At 39.4% G+C, this 17,806-nt stretch overlaps 3 protein-coding genes across 3 annotated transcripts; 1 reads left to right on the top strand and 2 right to left on the bottom strand.

Annotated features, from left to right (window-relative positions):
• The first annotated feature begins 712 nt into the window (after nt 1-712).
• On the top strand, nt 713-5,615 carry nudt22 (nudix (nucleoside diphosphate linked moiety X)-type motif 22). The gene is made up of 7 exons (XM_069670001.1): nt 713-776; nt 2,738-2,889; nt 3,203-3,854; nt 3,931-4,050; nt 4,347-4,444; nt 5,018-5,111; nt 5,323-5,615. Exons 2-7 carry the CDS (start codon nt 2,804-2,806, stop codon nt 5,425-5,427), a joined length of 1,155 nt encoding a protein of 384 aa, XP_069526102.1. The 5' UTR covers nt 713-776; nt 2,738-2,803; the 3' UTR covers nt 5,428-5,615.
• On the bottom strand, nt 5,507-10,062 carry LOC138598255 (heterogeneous nuclear ribonucleoprotein U-like protein 2). The gene is made up of 11 exons (XM_069670000.1): nt 9,500-10,062; nt 9,276-9,352; nt 8,844-9,086; nt 8,607-8,719; nt 8,200-8,466; nt 7,869-7,991; nt 7,649-7,750; nt 7,326-7,494; nt 6,786-7,013; nt 6,663-6,709; nt 5,507-6,022 (listed from the first exon to the last, which is right to left on the bottom strand). The coding sequence occupies exons 1-11, from the start codon at nt 9,964-9,966 to the stop codon at nt 5,951-5,953; spliced, it is 1,908 nt and encodes a 635-aa protein (XP_069526101.1). The 5' UTR covers nt 9,967-10,062; the 3' UTR covers nt 5,507-5,950.
• A 2,167-nt stretch (nt 10,063-12,229) lies between these two features.
• Nucleotides 12,230-16,012, bottom strand: LOC138598196 (transmembrane protein 179). Its single transcript, XM_069669918.1, has 4 exons — nt 15,525-16,012; nt 14,337-14,474; nt 13,973-14,051; nt 12,230-13,038 (listed from the first exon to the last, which is right to left on the bottom strand). The coding sequence occupies exons 1-4, from the start codon at nt 15,845-15,847 to the stop codon at nt 12,841-12,843; spliced, it is 738 nt and encodes a 245-aa protein (XP_069526019.1). The 5' UTR covers nt 15,848-16,012; the 3' UTR covers nt 12,230-12,840.
• Between the last annotated feature and the right edge of the window lie 1,794 nt (nt 16,013-17,806).

The raw sequence follows: 17,806 nt of genomic DNA, 5'->3' as shown, positions 1-17,806 counted from the left end.
TTCCTTTTATTTAATTATTTGTTATTTATTTATTTATTACTTTAATTATTTTTTCTTTGAAATTTTATTATGAAATATATATATATAAAAATAATATATTTTCTATTACTGTGCCTTGTTAAGAAAAGGATGTTCACTTTTGTATTTCCATGCTATAACGTATTGATTTAATGATTAATGATTGACTAAAATAAATGATAATTTTCAATAAAATAAATATAACACGTTTATTTTCTTTGGCAAAATAATATATTTACACTGGTAGTTTCTTTGTTGATTTAGTACATTACAGTCAATGTCAATGACTGTATGCTTGCAAAGCATTTCCATGGGCTTTTATTTTGACTATAACCGGAAGTTATTGTTGGTTCGAGGCGGCTTTACACAACCCAAACACGGCGCTGCACGTGTTTTCTCACGATTTTAACCCTTTCGTTGCCTTTTTTTATATACAGAGGTGTATTCACACAATTTCCTGAAACTCACCTTTGCATTGTGGATATAACAAATCTCATGTAGAGTTAAAAAAAAAAAAAAAAAACTAATTTGTTTGCATAAACCCTTTTACGCAGCTGTCAGTTGAGTATTTCTGATGAGGCATGTTCTTTATACAGTCAGAGTATGGACTGCTGCTCAGAGAGAAACCTGCAGTTTGGACACTTGGTCACTGGGTGGCGATAATGAGCACTATTTACCAAACGTCAAAAAGGAGGAAGAAACTATAATCTGCACTTTTGACTTCTTCCTACCCAAGTGCTCTGCATCTATCCAGGAAGGTAAATTCAAACTCCTATATTTTTTGATACAAGTTTAACAGTGCTGTTAGTTGTCCAGGTTACAGTAGTACAAAAGAGTGTAGGCTTTATTTTTTAACTAATAGATAATTTGTGATTCGTCTTAGTCTATGGTCCCCGTGTCTGCTGCAGGATGAATTCAAAGTTGTCGTCACGTAAATTGTCAAGTATGGGATCTGTAAACAGAACAGTTTACAAGATTTAGTCTATCTCAAGTTACTAATAGCATTAGCATAGCATCATTTCCGTGGTCCATGGAATTATGTGCACTAGACTGCATATAATAAACGTCATCGATTCATTTTTGTCTCATTTTGGCTCTTTTTACAGAACTTAATAGCTCTTGTTGGTAATACGTAAGCTTTCAAAAGGTGTATGATCTATTTATATATAATTTATTAAACGTATAATAAACGGTAACCAACCTGCTGCTGCCTCGTGGAGTAACACCTAAAAACATATTCAACAATGATTAATCCTTTGTGAGTGTTCACTCCTACTAGTCTATTTAGTCTGTGTTGCAAAATTGCCAGTAAAGAAAAGCAGCCAAACATTGTTGATTTTATAACTATTTGATAACCTGCTCACTCTTTGACAGATAATCAAGCTCATGTCCTGATACCAACGCTGACACGACGCTGACTGATTCACAAATAGAATAAAGGTTTCACAAATCAGAGACTGTGTTATAATGAATGTTTATCCTCTGTAGGATAATCCAGTCCAGATTTGAGAAGTCTAGGTACAGTGGTTTTTGATCTGGACGTGGTCTAATGTGGTCTATATGCTGAAAAAACAGGGAAATGTGCCTTTATTGCATTTTCACAAATAGAATAAAGGTTTCACAAATCAGAGACTGTGTTATAATGAATCTTCAGGGTCTGTAGATTAATCCAGTCCAGATTTGAGAAGTCTAGGTACAGTGGTTTTTGATCTGGACCTGGTCTAATGAGGTCTAGGTATTAAACAAAAACGGTGAAATCTCCCCTATAGCATTTTCACAAATAAAATAAAAGTTTCACAAATACAATAGTGGGTGTCAGGCAAAGTTAATGTCTTACCTTAAGTGTCTAAAATGTTTTCACATCAAGAAGTGTCACAAAAAGACAGACAATCAGTGGACAAACAGTCGCACTGCACATTAAGTTAATTTCCCCTGAACTTTCCCCTTAAGTGCCGTATCGGAAGCTGGCGAATCAGATGCTAACTTTAACGTCGTAACGCTGACACTTTTAAATGCCCTGCTCTGTTATTCTGGTTAGACCTGTGCTTAGATTGATTCTCAAACTTTCTTTGTGTCACCAAACCTCACCTAAAATATATAATGATAAAGAAAGGTAAGAGATGACAAACAAAGCAAGCTGGAGAGTTAAAAAAAAACAACAACAAAAAACCATTTTGTTTGATAATAGCCTACTGCTCATAATTACTGGACATTTAGGCTAACCATTCAATAGATGACTCAACTTGATGAATTGTGTTGGCTGGCTGTGACCGTGTGTGTTCTTGGCGTTTCTGTTTGTTTATGAGTGGTGGGGTTGTTCATACTGAATAAGTATACTGTTGACCTGACCAGTTATTTTCAGAGTTAGCTCTTAAAAACACATGCTTTAGTTTCTGTAGCTTTCCTGTGCGTTTTGTTTCCTAAAAGAATTATTAACTCTTAGTTTGGACTTTAGACATGAGGATCACGGGACTGCAGCAGTGTGAGAGACGTTCCCATAAAAAATATAGAGAAAAGTTTAAAGAAAATAGTAGGCCTACATAAATGAATACATTTAAGGACATAAATATATGGAAATGGGAAAGGGAAAATAATACAGATAAAAAAAAATATGTAAATGAATACATTCATTTAGAGATGCATTAAAAGCAACAAAAAAATATTTTTTGGCATATTTATTGTTGTACTAATTAATTTGTAATTTAATTGATGATTGCAGCTCCCATCTTCCACAGCGAGGAGATAAATGAAGAACACAGTAATAACCTGCAGTCAGTGACAGCTGATGGACTCTGAGGTGTCAGTGCTGCTGCACTGTGCAGCCTGGAGGGGGCTGGTGGAGTCTCAGGTACAGGCGGAGCTCTCTGACAGGTAGGAACATAAACCAGGCCTCTGAAACTTGTTCTACCTTCCAACACAATTTATTTAGAAAGAGTTTTATAAAGCCTTATAAATGTATCGTACTGTCTTATAAATGTGCTTAGAATTCATATAATCGTGACTTTATAAGAAGGTATGGCAGGTCAAGTTGCCCCTGTAAAATACTTAATAGTAAGACTTGAGACTAATCAGAAACAATACAGTGGCTAATACTTATCTTATCATGCTGAATAAAATCGTTTGGCTCAACAGTTTGTCAATGGGCAAAAAGTAATTATAGTGACGTGAACATTTTGTTTTACAGATTCAACAGGCAGATAGATCTGAGTCTGGAGCGTCAAATAGAGGAGGTGTGGGCAGAGCGAGTGTCCAAGGAGCCGTGGCTTTTCAACGGGTCCAAATTCAGACTGCACTCTTTCTGCTTGGCCTCGCCTGCATGTGACTCATCCTCCTCTGTGTCTCCTAAACACCAATCCTGCAATCCCTACATCCCTGTATCAAATTGTTCAGAGGGTCAGGAGGAGGAATTACAAAACAGCAGACAACAAAGAACAGAGGAGAACTTGTGTACAGAGCTGAACAGTTTGGAGAAAATAAGCAGATGTGTAAATCAGGGTGAAATCAATCAGACAGCCACTGCATTGACACCAGCCTTGTCTGATAAGAGGGTTACACAGCTCACAGAAGAGCCAGAAGCCAGGCCGCTCCTCACTCTAAGACTGGGTCTGACCTGCTACAAGGACTACCTGGGAACAAACTGGTCGAGTCGAGCGGCAGAGCTGCGTCGGCTGGGAGAGGCCGAGTTCGGTGATCCCCTGGCGCTGCTGGCTCAGCCTCTGGGTGTGGGCGGAGTCCTGTGTACAGGCGACGGACAGGTGGTGCTGATCAGGAGGAGCCAGAAGGTGGCAGAGGCCGGTGGGCTCCTGGACATCCCCGGAGGTCACCCAGAGCCAAAGGTAAGGAGGAATGAAGTGGATGATGTGGCACCAATATGCATGATGTGTTGTTTTATATCACGGCTGCCCTCCTCAGGTGGTGTGTGAGCGTCTGGGCCGGGCGGTGTGTGAGGAGCAGATCAGTGTGGACATGATGACGCAGAGAGCTGTCATCTCAGAACTCTTCTCGTCTGTGTGCGCAGAGATCAGAGACGAGGTGGGTCAATCTGCCAATGTAATTCCTCAAATAACTCAAGAGGCATATAGGTAGTTTATAATTAAATATTGGGGTTTCAGCTATGTAATATTAATAAATTAACATGTTTTTTCAAAGTAATTCAAAGAAAATGTCTCTTGAACCCCTCAGTCAGGGTTTGAACAAACCAACAAAGATTAAGAACAGATGGTCACAACTACGATCTGTGAAAGTCACTTTAAAGTTATTTGGAAACTACATCTTTAACAATAAAACTCTTACTTGCTTCATCCCGTCTTCCCTCTGTGCGTCTGTAGGTGAATATTCCTCTGAGCTCCCTCGGAGAACCAGTCCTAATGGGCGTCGCTCTGAATCACACCAGCGCTGGCAGGCCGAGTGCCGAGTTTTACGTCAGGTACTCATGACTACAATGTTTTATCAGTGGCTTGAACACAAACTTTTTTGATTGAATGTGTTCTAGAACGATCCACTGGTAAGCAGGATCAGGGGCTGCAAATAAGCATTCCTTTTTTAATGTAACAATGTTTATCATTACAAATATGGTGGAATGAGAATAGGCTGAAGACCCAGCTCTTTCATGAACACCTCTGCACTTAATGATATTAATACTAATGTAAGGATGAGGATGTTGTTGATGTTGATTAGGATAGTCATTATGATGACTATATCGACCGTGTTGATGTCGTTGATGATGATATACCGGGAAAAAAAGCACTTGAAGCCGTTTTTTGGTGCTTACTTTGTTCCTTCTTGTCTTGATCCTTGCTTGTGTTGTATTAACTCTCAGATGTGCGTCGCTTTGGACAAAAGCATCTGCTAAATGAAATTGTAACATTGTAACAAATATTAAAGCTGGGTTCTGCAACTTTTTAAGTAAACAAAAAGAGTAAGCTAGATTTGAAATTTCAAAGCCACTCCCCCAAAAATTCATGACAGGGTTTTATCTCAATCATCTCTGTGTCCTTAGCTGCTCGTTGACATCAGATGAAGTCAGAAAGCTGTACTGGAAAGGAGGAGCAGAGGCCAACGAGTCTACAGATGTCATCTTCCTCAGCAGAGAGGTCAGTAATCTACAGTTACACATGCATAGTTATGTGAAGAGAAGAAGAATGAGCCCTTCTTGTTTTGGCAGTTGCACAGGTTAAAAAGTACTGTAGATAATATGTAGATACAAGTTATGCTTCAAATGATATCTCAAAACACCACAGAAACATCTAGAACATCTAAAACATCTTTTACAAATATGAACGTAGTTGTCTCTGAAATTTGCAGGATGTGTTGCAGCTGGACGGACGCAGCCCTCTGTGGTCCGAGCTGTGTCCTTCAGCTAAAGGAGCCGTGCTGCTTTATCAGACGGTGAAGCCTGACGGAGAGTGAGGCCCGAGCAGGGGACGGGACACATCAGGGACTGGACCCACATGATCAAATGTAACAAACTCAAGGAGAAATATTTCATTACAATTCAGGGATTTATTACTCTGTCTTTTAGCACTCTCTGACCAATGCTGGTGCTAAAACTGTGCAAAATGCTGTATATTTAAAATCATTTCTACACTGTACAGGAAACAATGGTCAAATTTAAAAAATATTTTGAATAAAATTGTAAAAAAAAATGACCTGGTTTACAGCGTAAACATTATTAAAAATATCAAACGGATTATCTCTGCTGAAGATTACTTGCTGATGAACTGCAATCATCTCTCTTGTGTTTAAAATTAGCAGCATTAATAGAATGTTTTTTCCTTGTACACGCACGCACGCACGCACGCACGCACGCACGCACGCACGCACGCACGCACGCACGCACGCACGCACGCACACACACACGCACACACACACACGCACACACACACACAAACAATGCAGTGGCATCCGTTTCCTCTCGCTGCAGGTTTCTTCTTCAGTAACCTTTGTACCCACTGTCCCCAAAGTCTCTGTAGTAGAAGCTCTGGTCCTGATAGGTCACATCCCACTGAAAAGAAAACACAAAATGACAATAACATATAGTTTACCGTTTAAAATCTAGTTAAGGCGTCTGTTGCTGTGTTTCACGGCTGTCATTTAGATATTTAAAAACCCGAAATATTTATCTGTAAAAAAAAAAAAAGCTGCATGCTCAATGTTGGCCAAAAACAAGCACAAGTAAGACACACCAAAGAAGGTGTCAGTGTATGCAATACTGACAAACAGTCCCTCAGAATCAAAGTTTCTCATACAGTAAGGAAACAGAATGACAGCAAGGTAATTAACTCATTTGAAGTCTGTCAAAAAAGCAAACTCCTCAGATCAGGGGTCGGGTAACAGATCAACCTCAGAACACTATTTATCTGTGTTTTCTTCAACAAGATTTTCCAAGTCCTTCACCTAAATCTGTGACTTTAATCAGAGAATTTTAGAGCTTTTTTGTCACTTCTGTCTTGTAAATTCATGGCACTATTGATGGTGTTTCATTCATAAGATTACACATTATGAAACATAACTCATAGAAATTCATACAAATATTCAACCTGCAGTAGCATTCAGGTGATTTTGGTCAACAGTTTTAAACCTGAAACTGCAGATAAGTTCATGTCAAAGCAACAGCCCTGAATGAACAGCTGCCGAACACTCACATATGTCGGCTGCTGCCTCCATGTCTTCATGTTCATGTCCTTCCACCCTACAAAAACAAAAATGAAATCAACTAATATACTAAAATTTCAAGTCTCTAAAAATACTCCATTTCTCACACTGACCATAATGTCCAGTCCACTGGGTCCTACGTAAGGGTGGAGGGCCAGGACCGTAGGGTCTTTTCCCGTGTAGTCTGGGTTTCTTCTTCTCCTGTTTGGGGATGGCGGGCAGCAGTCTGCGAGACTTGTCTTTATACTCCTGCAGGAGCATCTGCGCCTGTTCCTGAGGCAGCTCCACATACAGCAGCTCCTCCAGCAGGTCACTCTGCAGCTCTGGAAGACTGCAGCTCACTGGAGAGAAGAAGGAAGGTTAGCATTTGATGTTCATCCTCATATGATTTAACTTTATTATAGTCTCAGCATTAGCAAAGATTGTTATGAAGCCTTTAAGCATTTCATATGGAATTACAATAAAGCAATAAAGGGAAAATAAAAGCTGTGTCTGTCAAAGGGAGGTTGGCTAAATAAAGAGTAATGTTTGAACTTAAATATTATTTAACTTAATGTAGAAACGCCTTTCAAATCAACTGCTAAAACTGGTTTAATCCAGGGCACTGTGATGGTCCTGAAGTCTCTTTTTTGTCACTAAGACATAAGTCACACCTTGCAATTTGAGCAGGGAGGTCTCGGGGATCTGCTCCCTGTCACTCATTTGATGCTGGGACAGTCGTCTTCTCCACTCTTCCGCTGAGGGAAAGACCACCACCACTCTGCGCCTGAAGCCTGTAAACAGCTGCAGCTTGTGACGCCGTGCAGAGAAGAGGATGTTGCACTGGAAAGAAAGAGATGACAGAGACTTTGGTGAGACAACAATCCTCAGCATGGTGGCTCTCATAAACACTTTTTGTACCAACCCAAACTAGTTCACCCCAAGCATACTGACGCCTTTAGAAGAAGTAATATTGTTTTTAGAAGTGAAGCGCTACCTGGTCGAGGATATAGTTGCCAGGAGTCTGAGCAGCCACCTTGATCAATTCAGTGAGACACTGAGACGCCTGCTGCAGCCTGCTCTCCCTCTGTCCACCACTCTACACACAGAGACACAAATACACACAGTGGACCATTTTTGATCAGCTGGTCAGAAAGTGAACATCATGCCTGAATGTCAAAATTAAATTGAGAGTGAAAACTGGAGGTTTGACTGACAATCATACATGCGAGCAGCTCCTCTGTGCCCAGCAGCCTGTACTGTTTCTCTGGATGCTGCTTCATGTGAGTCCGGGCCCAGCAGCTCTTCCCAGAACCAGGAAGACCAACCATCAACAACACCTGGAGGGAGGGAGAGAAAGATTCAAATGAAACAAGTTGTAAGGACTTATTTTATCCTGCATTAAAACAAACTTTTCCTTCAGAGCTACAATGAGGTTGTTTAAAAGCCTAAGCAACTAATGGATGGATTAACATGAAATTTGGTAAAACATTCATGTAGAAATTTTAGTTTCTCCATCCAGCTGAAAGCCCAGCTACTGTGTCTCACCTCACAATGTGCCCTGACAGTAGGACTCAATGTGTTGCGCACCCTCTGCCCAGAAGAAAGAGCTGCCATCGGTGTAAACCCTGGAGGGCTGGGGTACCAGGGAGGAGTCGTGGGGTCCAGGTGGAGTCTGACTGAACAGCTCTTACAGAGGACGTGAGGGAACAGAGCACCGCCCCGCAGCACGGAGGGACTCAGGGAAAAAGCTACACCCATGTAACGACCATTCTTATGGAAGGAGAGCTCAACAGCACCGTCTGTGGAGAATGACTGTCAACACACACAGTTCAGATTAGAAAAAGAAGAAATGTATGCCAACTCAAAACTAGACATGTCACAAAAAACAGCAAGACGGTAAAGTTTCAAAGACTTAGAATAAAAGAAGAAATAAACATAAATATGTCGCTCACAGCGTAACAGCCAATGATATCTCCCTCTGAGGAGGGTTCTCCAAAGTCTTCCTCCTTCCCACCTGACACTTTTCTACCACACCCGTCATAAGCAAAAGAGACCTCATCTTCTCCTGTTATGAGACAAATAGAAAGCCAGAGGGACAGAGAAGCAACAGAGCTTAATAACATCTCTTAAAAAAAAAGGTAAATATGTTGAAATTAATTCTCCAGGAAAAGAATGAACCTAATATTTACCCAGCAGGAGAGAGCTGTTTGCCATTGACCAGCCGACTCTCAGGCCGTAAGAGTCCTTGTCTGCGTGTTTCCCCAGCTGTGTAGTACACAGCCTTCTCTCTAGCCTCACCTCAAAGCCCACCCTGCCTTGCAGGACCCCGTGAGTTAGCCTGCAGCCTGACCAAAGCAAGGGGAATCTTTCCCAGAATCGCGGCTGGCCATATGCACTATCAGGACCAACCTCAAAGTGGAGGTGACTGTTATCTGTGTTAACAACAAGGACAGTCAAGTTATAAACGTTATATGCCTCTGTAAAGCTCTTATGGCATGACATTAAATTCAAGAAACTGTATGTTCTGCCTTTATTTTTGCAACAAAACTACAAAACCATGGTTCAAGGTTTGTTTCATGTTTCTTCACCAGAAAGGTGATGAGTGTAATTCAGGGACTTACATGGATCTAGTCTGACTTTATCTTCATCTTCCTCCTCTGCCTCCTCTCTGTCCAATGGAGGTTGTGGTGGTTTAGCTCTGGTTGACAGGAGACAGAGACAGAAGACCACTTTATAAGACCGTTTTCACAAAGGTCAGATGAAAAAAAGTCAAAGTTAGGGTTTGGGCAGGATATGTGGCAAAACAATGAGTTTAATAACAAAAAAGAAATCAAGCTTTCCCAACCTTTTGTATCGTATCTCCTCTTTGAAGTCATAGAAAGCTCTTCCCCTGCCCCTCTCCTCTGATGAATGACTTCTCTCGTCCTCTTCTGGATCATTTTCCTCTCCTTCCTTTGCCTGGGACTCAGGTCCACACTCAGAACCTTGTTGTTGCGTTGGCAGACCAGTAATAGTTTCTGTCTGCGTGGCAGAGTCTGTGTACTTCTTGACACAGTCCGGCTCCCTTTCTTTCAGCGGTGAGGACGATGAAGCGTTAACGTAAATTGTCTCTGTCGTTGCGAACGGTGTGAGTGACTTATTATTTTGTGATTTTAGCTCTTCCTGGCTGTCTTCCACACTTCGTCCAGCCTCCAGTGCAGACCACAGCCTGCCCACCAACTCAGCCTTCAGTCCCCTACTGTCCAAATTAAGTTCTGTGAGTTTGGACCGCAGCTCGGCCACTTTTAACTTTTTTATGTCCGTTAGCTTCATTGTGTCATCGAATATAGTCCTGTTGTCGCCTTATTCGAGGTATGGCCTCTTTATAAAAACACAAATTAAAAGTAAACGGTCGGAGGAAAGCAGCGTTTTGGCTCAAAACATCGGTTTAACATGGTACCCTGGTTTGTGATTGGCCGTTTTCTTCTTCTTCGTTTGTGTTTTTTGGCAGATTGGACACGCATTGCAGTCTATACCGCCACCAGATGGTTAGAAACGTTACTACAACTGGCTTTAACAAGGATGGTCCTCATTTTTAGGAGGTATCCATCTTTTCTCTGCTGTTCACTATTCAGTAACTTTACTTAAGGACACATTGTATGTACTTAATATTAACTCACGTTTTAATTTTACTCAACTCTTAATCCACTGCATTTCAGAGGCAAATGTTGTTTGCCTGATATTTTCTGTTATTTTTCAGATTACAATTTTTCATACTCTGAAAAACTCCTGTCCAGTGAAAAGCATGTATCTGCAAATTTTGTGATTTATATTTTTCAGACAAACTCTATGATTAAGTGTTACTTTATTGGTTGAGAAAATTAAACTATGCGAAAACCCCTCTTCAATTTGCTGGAAAATGCACTGTCACAAAGCTAAAAGCAGGGTGTGTTGTTTTTCTCACAGGACAATAATGGTACGAACATTAAGCGGCAATAATATAAATAATAAATAAATAATTTGCTCTGTGTCTGGTCCCATCATTCAGGATCTGACGACATATAAGTCATGTTTCTTTATAAAGGCACATTCAATAATGTTGAGTCACAGCCTTTCTGTAGAAGAAATACATTTCCTACATTAAAAATCTTATCAGCCGGATTTTCATCATGTCATTTTTTTTAGTATGCATGTAAGTTAAAACAATATTCTTTCATGATGGGAAGCATTTTATTTGACAAACAAGACAAATGCAAAAAAATACATGAATGTGAATAAGCACAGAAATGTTCAAGACGTGAAGTGGGACCATAGTCAGTTATAATACAAAAACATATTTTACAATTATTCTTAAGTGATTAAACTGTCTCGTCTCTCCTTACTTCAGATATTTCGCTCCACTGTCTGTGTGTCATTACAACCACTTGGCTCAATGATACAAAGGAAAATAAAGTTTAGAAACAAAACTCGAAAGAGAAAGTAACTTCTTTCCTCCTCACGGACCTTTTTGGGCTCTGCATCAATGTCTCTCTTTGAACATGTTCACTGATCTGTGAAGGTTAACCTGCTACTTCTAATATCATCAAGTACCAATAGAGAGTTTGACTGCTTCATTATTGCCCGTAGTGGTTGTGTCCACACAAACAGCATCATAACAACAATCGTCACAAGAGGAGAGGTCAGCAGTGATTTTTCGTTACACAACGGAACATTAATTCATGCTCACACAGTGAGCCTGTTTCACATACATGGTGGCTCAATCACACTCTCACCACATGCTTCACATTAAAAGCTTCTCAGTGCTACATCTGAACATTACACTCAGAACGGTCATGTATTCTCCCTGATGAGGACTGTGCAAAATGTCACACCCCTGCAGAAATGTAAACAACCATGCATATTAAATATATTTAAATCACACTGTAGAAAAAACACCTTCTGGTTGCTTCTGAATAACACTTTGAAATATTAGCTCACTGAATACATGGGCTTTAATTACTCTGTTGAGTGTTCCCTTCATGTTTCTGTAAAATCCCTTTTTGTTCAAAGACAGAGCAGAGATTAGTCCCTGCTATTTATAATTCATATTTCTTAATGAAGGTGTTACTTTTATTTTGTAATAGTATATCCTTTGTCATTGGAAAAAGTGATATAATTCAAATAAATTATATTGTCGTAAATTCAAAATATCAACAGAATAGGAAGAATCAGAACAGGAAACATGTTTTTTCCCGATATGAGTCCTGCAAATAAACAGGCCAAAATATGCTTAGTTTTTGTGGAGGTCATTAACTAGTGAAACCAGATACATAAACACACTATGTGTTTATCCTTGAGATAGCTTAATGTATTGTATAAGGGTTAATGTTGGATTTGAATTCGATGTAACTCCTAGCAATCCAGGGTTTGCAGCAGTTTTGCAGACCATTTTTTGACACCTGTAATTCTTTTTACCTTCACTGCTGATGGATTTTCCAACAATTTTTACCATTCAGTTAGTCGTACTTAGGCTTCAGTAAAATGACACTAATACTGTTTACTTTATGTCTATCTGGATAGAAAGCTGAGTTACAACTTGGGGGGGGGGGGGGGGGGGGGTCTTTTTTTATCATGCAGCAGACAAAGTGTCTGAGATTTTGGAAGTGGGATCGTTCTGAAACATATTTGTTTATTTGTGGGACTCTGATGTAATAAATACACAAAGAGGGACACACTGGGGTTAATGTGTGAGATGATGGATGGCAGGGTTATATAACGTACGAGTTGTACATCCTGCTGAAACATCATAACATTATATAATATTGCCTGAGAGATTATGGTACCCAGTGTTTGAGAATTCAAAGATCTGATAAAAATATATATCAGCTGATATTTCTTAGCAGGCAGAGAAAAAAATGAGGAACATGTTTCTCTAATTTGGCAAACAAATAATTGTGACTTATTTTAGATTTACAGGGCGTAAATAGACTGTCAGTGCTCCCTGAAGAATTAACTATATAGTGATGAAACGTTTTCTGAACGACCTGGAACATACTATATCTTTGGCATTTACCGAAATCTCTCTTTACTTATATAATGTAGTCAGGTTTTGTTATGTAAGACGATGAATTAAGTAAACAAGTCCTAAACTGTATTTACACGCAGTAATGAGAACTGTAAAGAGGAGAGTTATTGTACGGTCTTATGTCACTTCCTCATACACACTAATCAGACCAGGAGGGTGGGCGTCTCTAGCGGATGTGGAGGTGAGGGGGAGCGGCTGTCAGATGGACTGTGTCCCAGCAGCATCTCCTTCTCGCGGGGACGACATGGTCCGCTCATGTGCTGGCTGTGAGAGTGGTAGAGCCTCAGGAAAGCCAGGATGGACTGAGTCAGCCACAGCGCGGTCACACACCAAAGAGACAGCTGAGGACGCAGGGCGGGAATTAATGAAGTTTACAGGCAAACATGAAAAAATCAAAGTAAAGTATGTGCCTTAAGTAAAGAATAAATAATAAAATGCTTTGGCATATAACGGTATCTGCAGACGTTATGTTGGACTTTTGGAACTGGTCAATGGCATATCTAACTATTTTCTACCAAACATTTACAACATATAAAAAAACTGAGAGATAATTGTTAGTTTGCAGCCTTATTCTTCCTCGGTTATCCTTCCTGGTTCCTTGGTGCCCTGCCATGTTATTACGCGGACATTTACTTTGGCATGGGTGTGTGTGTGTGTGTGTGTGTGTGTGTGTGTGTGTGTGTGCGCGTGCGATAGATGCGTGGGTCTGCGTGTGTGCTTGGGGGGAGGGGACGGGTTTTTATTACGTGTTGCATTTCTGTTGCATGTTTGTATTTTTATTCTTTGTGAAGCACTTTGAGTTGCATTTTTAATGTATGAAAAGTGCTATATAAATAAAGTTTGATTGATTGATTGATTGATTATTCTAAATGTAAAATGTATCAGTCAATATTGATGGATATGGATGTACTTTATATTTTGTATATGTTTAGACAGCATTCTTTAATACTCTGAGATTTTTGATCTATTGAAAAGACTAAAGCAGAAACCTTTTTACATGTTTCTTCTCTTTCTACATGTTTTATTTCAAACTATCTGACACCTTTCATTATCTCATCCTAAAACATATCCAAACTTAACCTGAAATGTTTCTATCCTATCTATTATTATTTTTACACTACCTTCAACCATCTGTTGAAGTGTATTTATTATTATTTCGTAGTGCAGTAAAGCATTTTTATAACTACACATGAAACAGAAGCTATTTTAAAATATGGGAGTGAATTTGGCTATTTATTGTACGCAGTGGGTGTGTCTGTTGTCTGATTGTCTTACCTGTGCCAGATTGAGCTCTGTGTAGAAAGAAGAGGTGTCCACATCCAAGTAAAGAGGAACAGACTGGGACTCTGCACAGCTGAACACAAACATGGAGATGATGAGAAACCACACTCACAGAATGACATATTAGCTGTGACATATTTATCATCAACAGTCTCACATGGTGTAAAGATATATCACTGCAGTTGGGCCACATGAATATAAAGACATTAAAGGTGTCAGAGGTTGGACAATTCAGTACCTTTACCTTTTAGTGGCAGATTTCTCGACTATGTCATCATCCTAATAAGACCCTTGAATGAAACATCAACATACAGTATGGTCCACAATTAAAATATGGATTACCACACAGACACTGTACCTGTAAGGCCGTGTGTTGTCATCAGTCACGGTATCACACCAGGAAACCAGTCCCAGAGACAAGAGAACACTGGCCCCTCCGGACAGGAAGAGCACACACACACTCAGCAGAACGGTCAGGAAGGACGAGAACAAGGTGCTGGGTAGAAACACACATTACACACATCAGACATCCACTGAAAGCATGCTGGGCATGTAGGTAGACAAAGCTACTAGGGCTGTGTTGATTAGTCAGCGAATCAATTCATTTATCAGCATGTGATTAAACTTTTTATAATTGAGTTGAACAGTATGTGCAATTTTTAAGCCCAAATGCAAAACTGTGCCTGGTTTTTACTCCATTATCTGGGGATTTGTTGTGTTTACTTGTCATAAAGAAAGTCAACTTAATATTTTGGAGCTTGGAGCAGGGTCCATTAACACTAGGCAAATATAGACAAGCACAACAATGTATTTTCTTTTCACAGACAAAACTATCAATCAATGGGATCTAGAAGCCACTAAAGCTGTGATGAAGAAAGGGCTATAATTCATACTTTCATGTTTAGTGAAATTTCATGAAGCTGTTTGCACGTCTGTGTACTGTTTACACTATTTTATGCATATCTTTAGACATATTAATGATGCACTTCAGCATGTGTATTGATGTACATTCATTAAGAACACATTTCTGTACAAACAACAAGTGCTGTATTACTGTAGAGAGATATTTAGTCTGTAAACTATTTAAAATAGTACTTTACTTATTAATATAAATATTGAAATAAATACTTGAAGTACAAAGATTAAAAGTACTGATTATACAGAAAAATGTATGAGAAATGTATGAGCATTTATGTATGTCACTTATTTTAATTACTTGATATAAGTTATCTTATATTTAGATGACACAATTTACTAATTGATTTACATTTTCTATGAAGAATCGAATCTAAATCTGCAGAATACCAAAAGCTTTAGTATAATATGTGATAAAGAAACGTGTACACATTGCCTCTGACATATTGAGGCGTAGAAGTAGCTTGTAAGTACACTACAATGTAAATACTCAAGTAAAGTACCTAAAAAGTGTAATACTGAAGTACAGTAGTTGAGTAAATGCACTGAATATTGCCACAAGCATCACTAACACTGCAATAGTAGGGCAAACTGAAGAATTAGGTCAGTAGTGATGTGTCAGGAGACTCACTCGTCATGTCGTCCATGCAGATAGAAGAGACATCTCCAGCCCTGCGCTGCACCATACAGCACCGTGAAAATACCGACAAATGTGGCGAACTGGCAGGCTGCCGGGGGTCCCCACTGCTGCACCACCAGGTGGGAGACGTCTCCCTGCTGCCCCGTCAGCTCGGTCCGTGTCTCTGTCCTCCAGTAGCCGGTGGAGAAGAGTGCACAGCGGCCTTTAAAAGCGGAGCCGTTGAGAGCCATGGGGACGACCACCAGCAAGCCCGCCACGATAGACAGGGCGTGAGCCGTGCAGTGGGCCAGCAACAGCCGCCGGTCCAGCTCCATGTTAGAAGTCAAACAAAGTCTAAACTGTAGAAGTATTCACGTTACTTGAAAAACAAAAACAAAAAGTAAGTCAGCACATCCCCGTTTGTTTTCCCATGCAACGGTTTGGTTGGTGGTAGTGGGTATTTAAAGTTATCAGGGCGGGGACCGAGTCGTCGCTCTGAATTCCAGCCGTTATACAACAGAGAGGAGAAAGGAGGGGGAGGAACAGAGGTCCCACTCCGCCGCTATCTCCAGGAACCAAAAACAAAAGACAAGAATCGTCTTTTTTTAGTAGTGTCAAATAATAAGAAATTGTAAACATGTGTAATAGTTGAAATTATTTATTATCTTCAAGATAGGGGTAAAAGGTATAAAGGTTAAGTAGGTTTAATTCCGTTACTTTTTAAATAAGGAATCGAGGAAAGTGACATTTTCCCCCAGGCTTTGAAATATATAAATTATCAAAGCGACAACAAAACCAACAATACATAGCCTATTACAAACAAACTAATGTCGTCATAGCTATGGTCTAAGTTTTCCAGAGATCTCACAAACTAACCCAAAACACAGGGCCGAGAGGGCCACCCCCTTATAGAATGGGAAGTCGACTAATTATTGATCAGAGTGATACATCTTTTTATTTAAACGATCATTGGTAGGCTACAAGAAATTGTACCATCAGTGACGCAGACGCGGCGACATGACGTCTGTTTTTGCCAACTGGCCTCCTTTTTATCAGCGCATGCAAAAGAGGATTTAATCACCCTGCAGACAAACAGATTATATGCATGATCTCTATGATGAAGGGTCTGATCATTGACGAAAGTAATTAAACATTTCAGGAATGGCAACACTGTGGTCAGTTTTGAATCAAATAAACACATTTTAAAAATGTCCTAAAGCTTGTTAATAACACTTAATGGCATGTGAAAGTAAACTGTGAATTATGAACGTCACGCTATATGTAGAACAAAATATGTTTGCTTTCTTGTTTCCCAAGAAACTGCTGTGCTGTTTGCTTTATAATTCTTATGTCATCTAGCAAATCAGCAGTTACAAGAGCCATCCTGACCCTGCATCCCATCCCAGAGTCATGCTTGTTTCATTACACACAGAGATTCTCAAATTATGTGGCACCATATGCATCTAATTACCTGTAGTTACGAGGTTGGTCGGAGAGAGAAGCAGCAGAGCTCTGGGTTTAAAAAGGCAGTTTGCACAAGTAATACATCGCAAATTCAATTGCATTTTTCTTTTGTGTTGATTCAACTTATTGCAAGCTTCTTAACCTCTGATATACAGGATACAAAACAAATGGCCAACTGGTTGCTAGTATAAGAGGCCTTTTGGCTTGAATGCAGACTCTTCTTACAAAAATGACTGGAAAGTTACACAAATCATGAGCAGTCATCAGTCATAAAATATTTAAAACAAATGAGTAAACACTACTGGAACCACCAGTAAGTAAACCAAAGAGTCAAAGGCCATAAGTAAACCAAAGAGTCAAAGGTCAATTCTAGGTGGATGACACTTACCAACATTTTCCAGATTGAATTACCACAGGAATGAATGTACATGTCTTTCTGTCTCTTAACATTATGAGCCTCATAAGTTTGCTATGTAGGGCGAGCTGCAGTTATTGGGACAAGGCCGATACACATGTTCAGCTATACGAGAATTAATTACATTGATAGTTAAAAGTATATTTTGAATATTTTTTTTATATTTAAGTATACTATTTATAAGATGACATGTGATGTGATAGGTCAGTAATACATGAATTTAATTTCTAAAAACAAATGCACATAACTAGGTTGTATGTAGGATTTATGTTTTATTGGCTTAAAATGTATTGTCTTTAACACAATAATGAGTAAGTAACAAAATAGTTTATCCACTATAATTTCTTTTTTTAAATAAATAAACCTTTTGAGACTATCATACATTTTAAATAGAATTAATTATGATGTTGAGACA

Source organism: Semicossyphus pulcher, unplaced genomic scaffold (genome assembly GCF_022749685.1).
Source record: "Semicossyphus pulcher isolate SPU_LCO1_2020_fin unplaced genomic scaffold, fSemPul1.0.p SCAF_2, whole genome shotgun sequence".
NCBI lineage: Eukaryota > Metazoa > Chordata > Actinopteri > Labriformes > Labridae > Semicossyphus > Semicossyphus pulcher.
The sequence above is the reverse complement of the archived record's forward strand: the minus strand, read 5'-3'. Positions and strand labels throughout refer to the sequence as shown.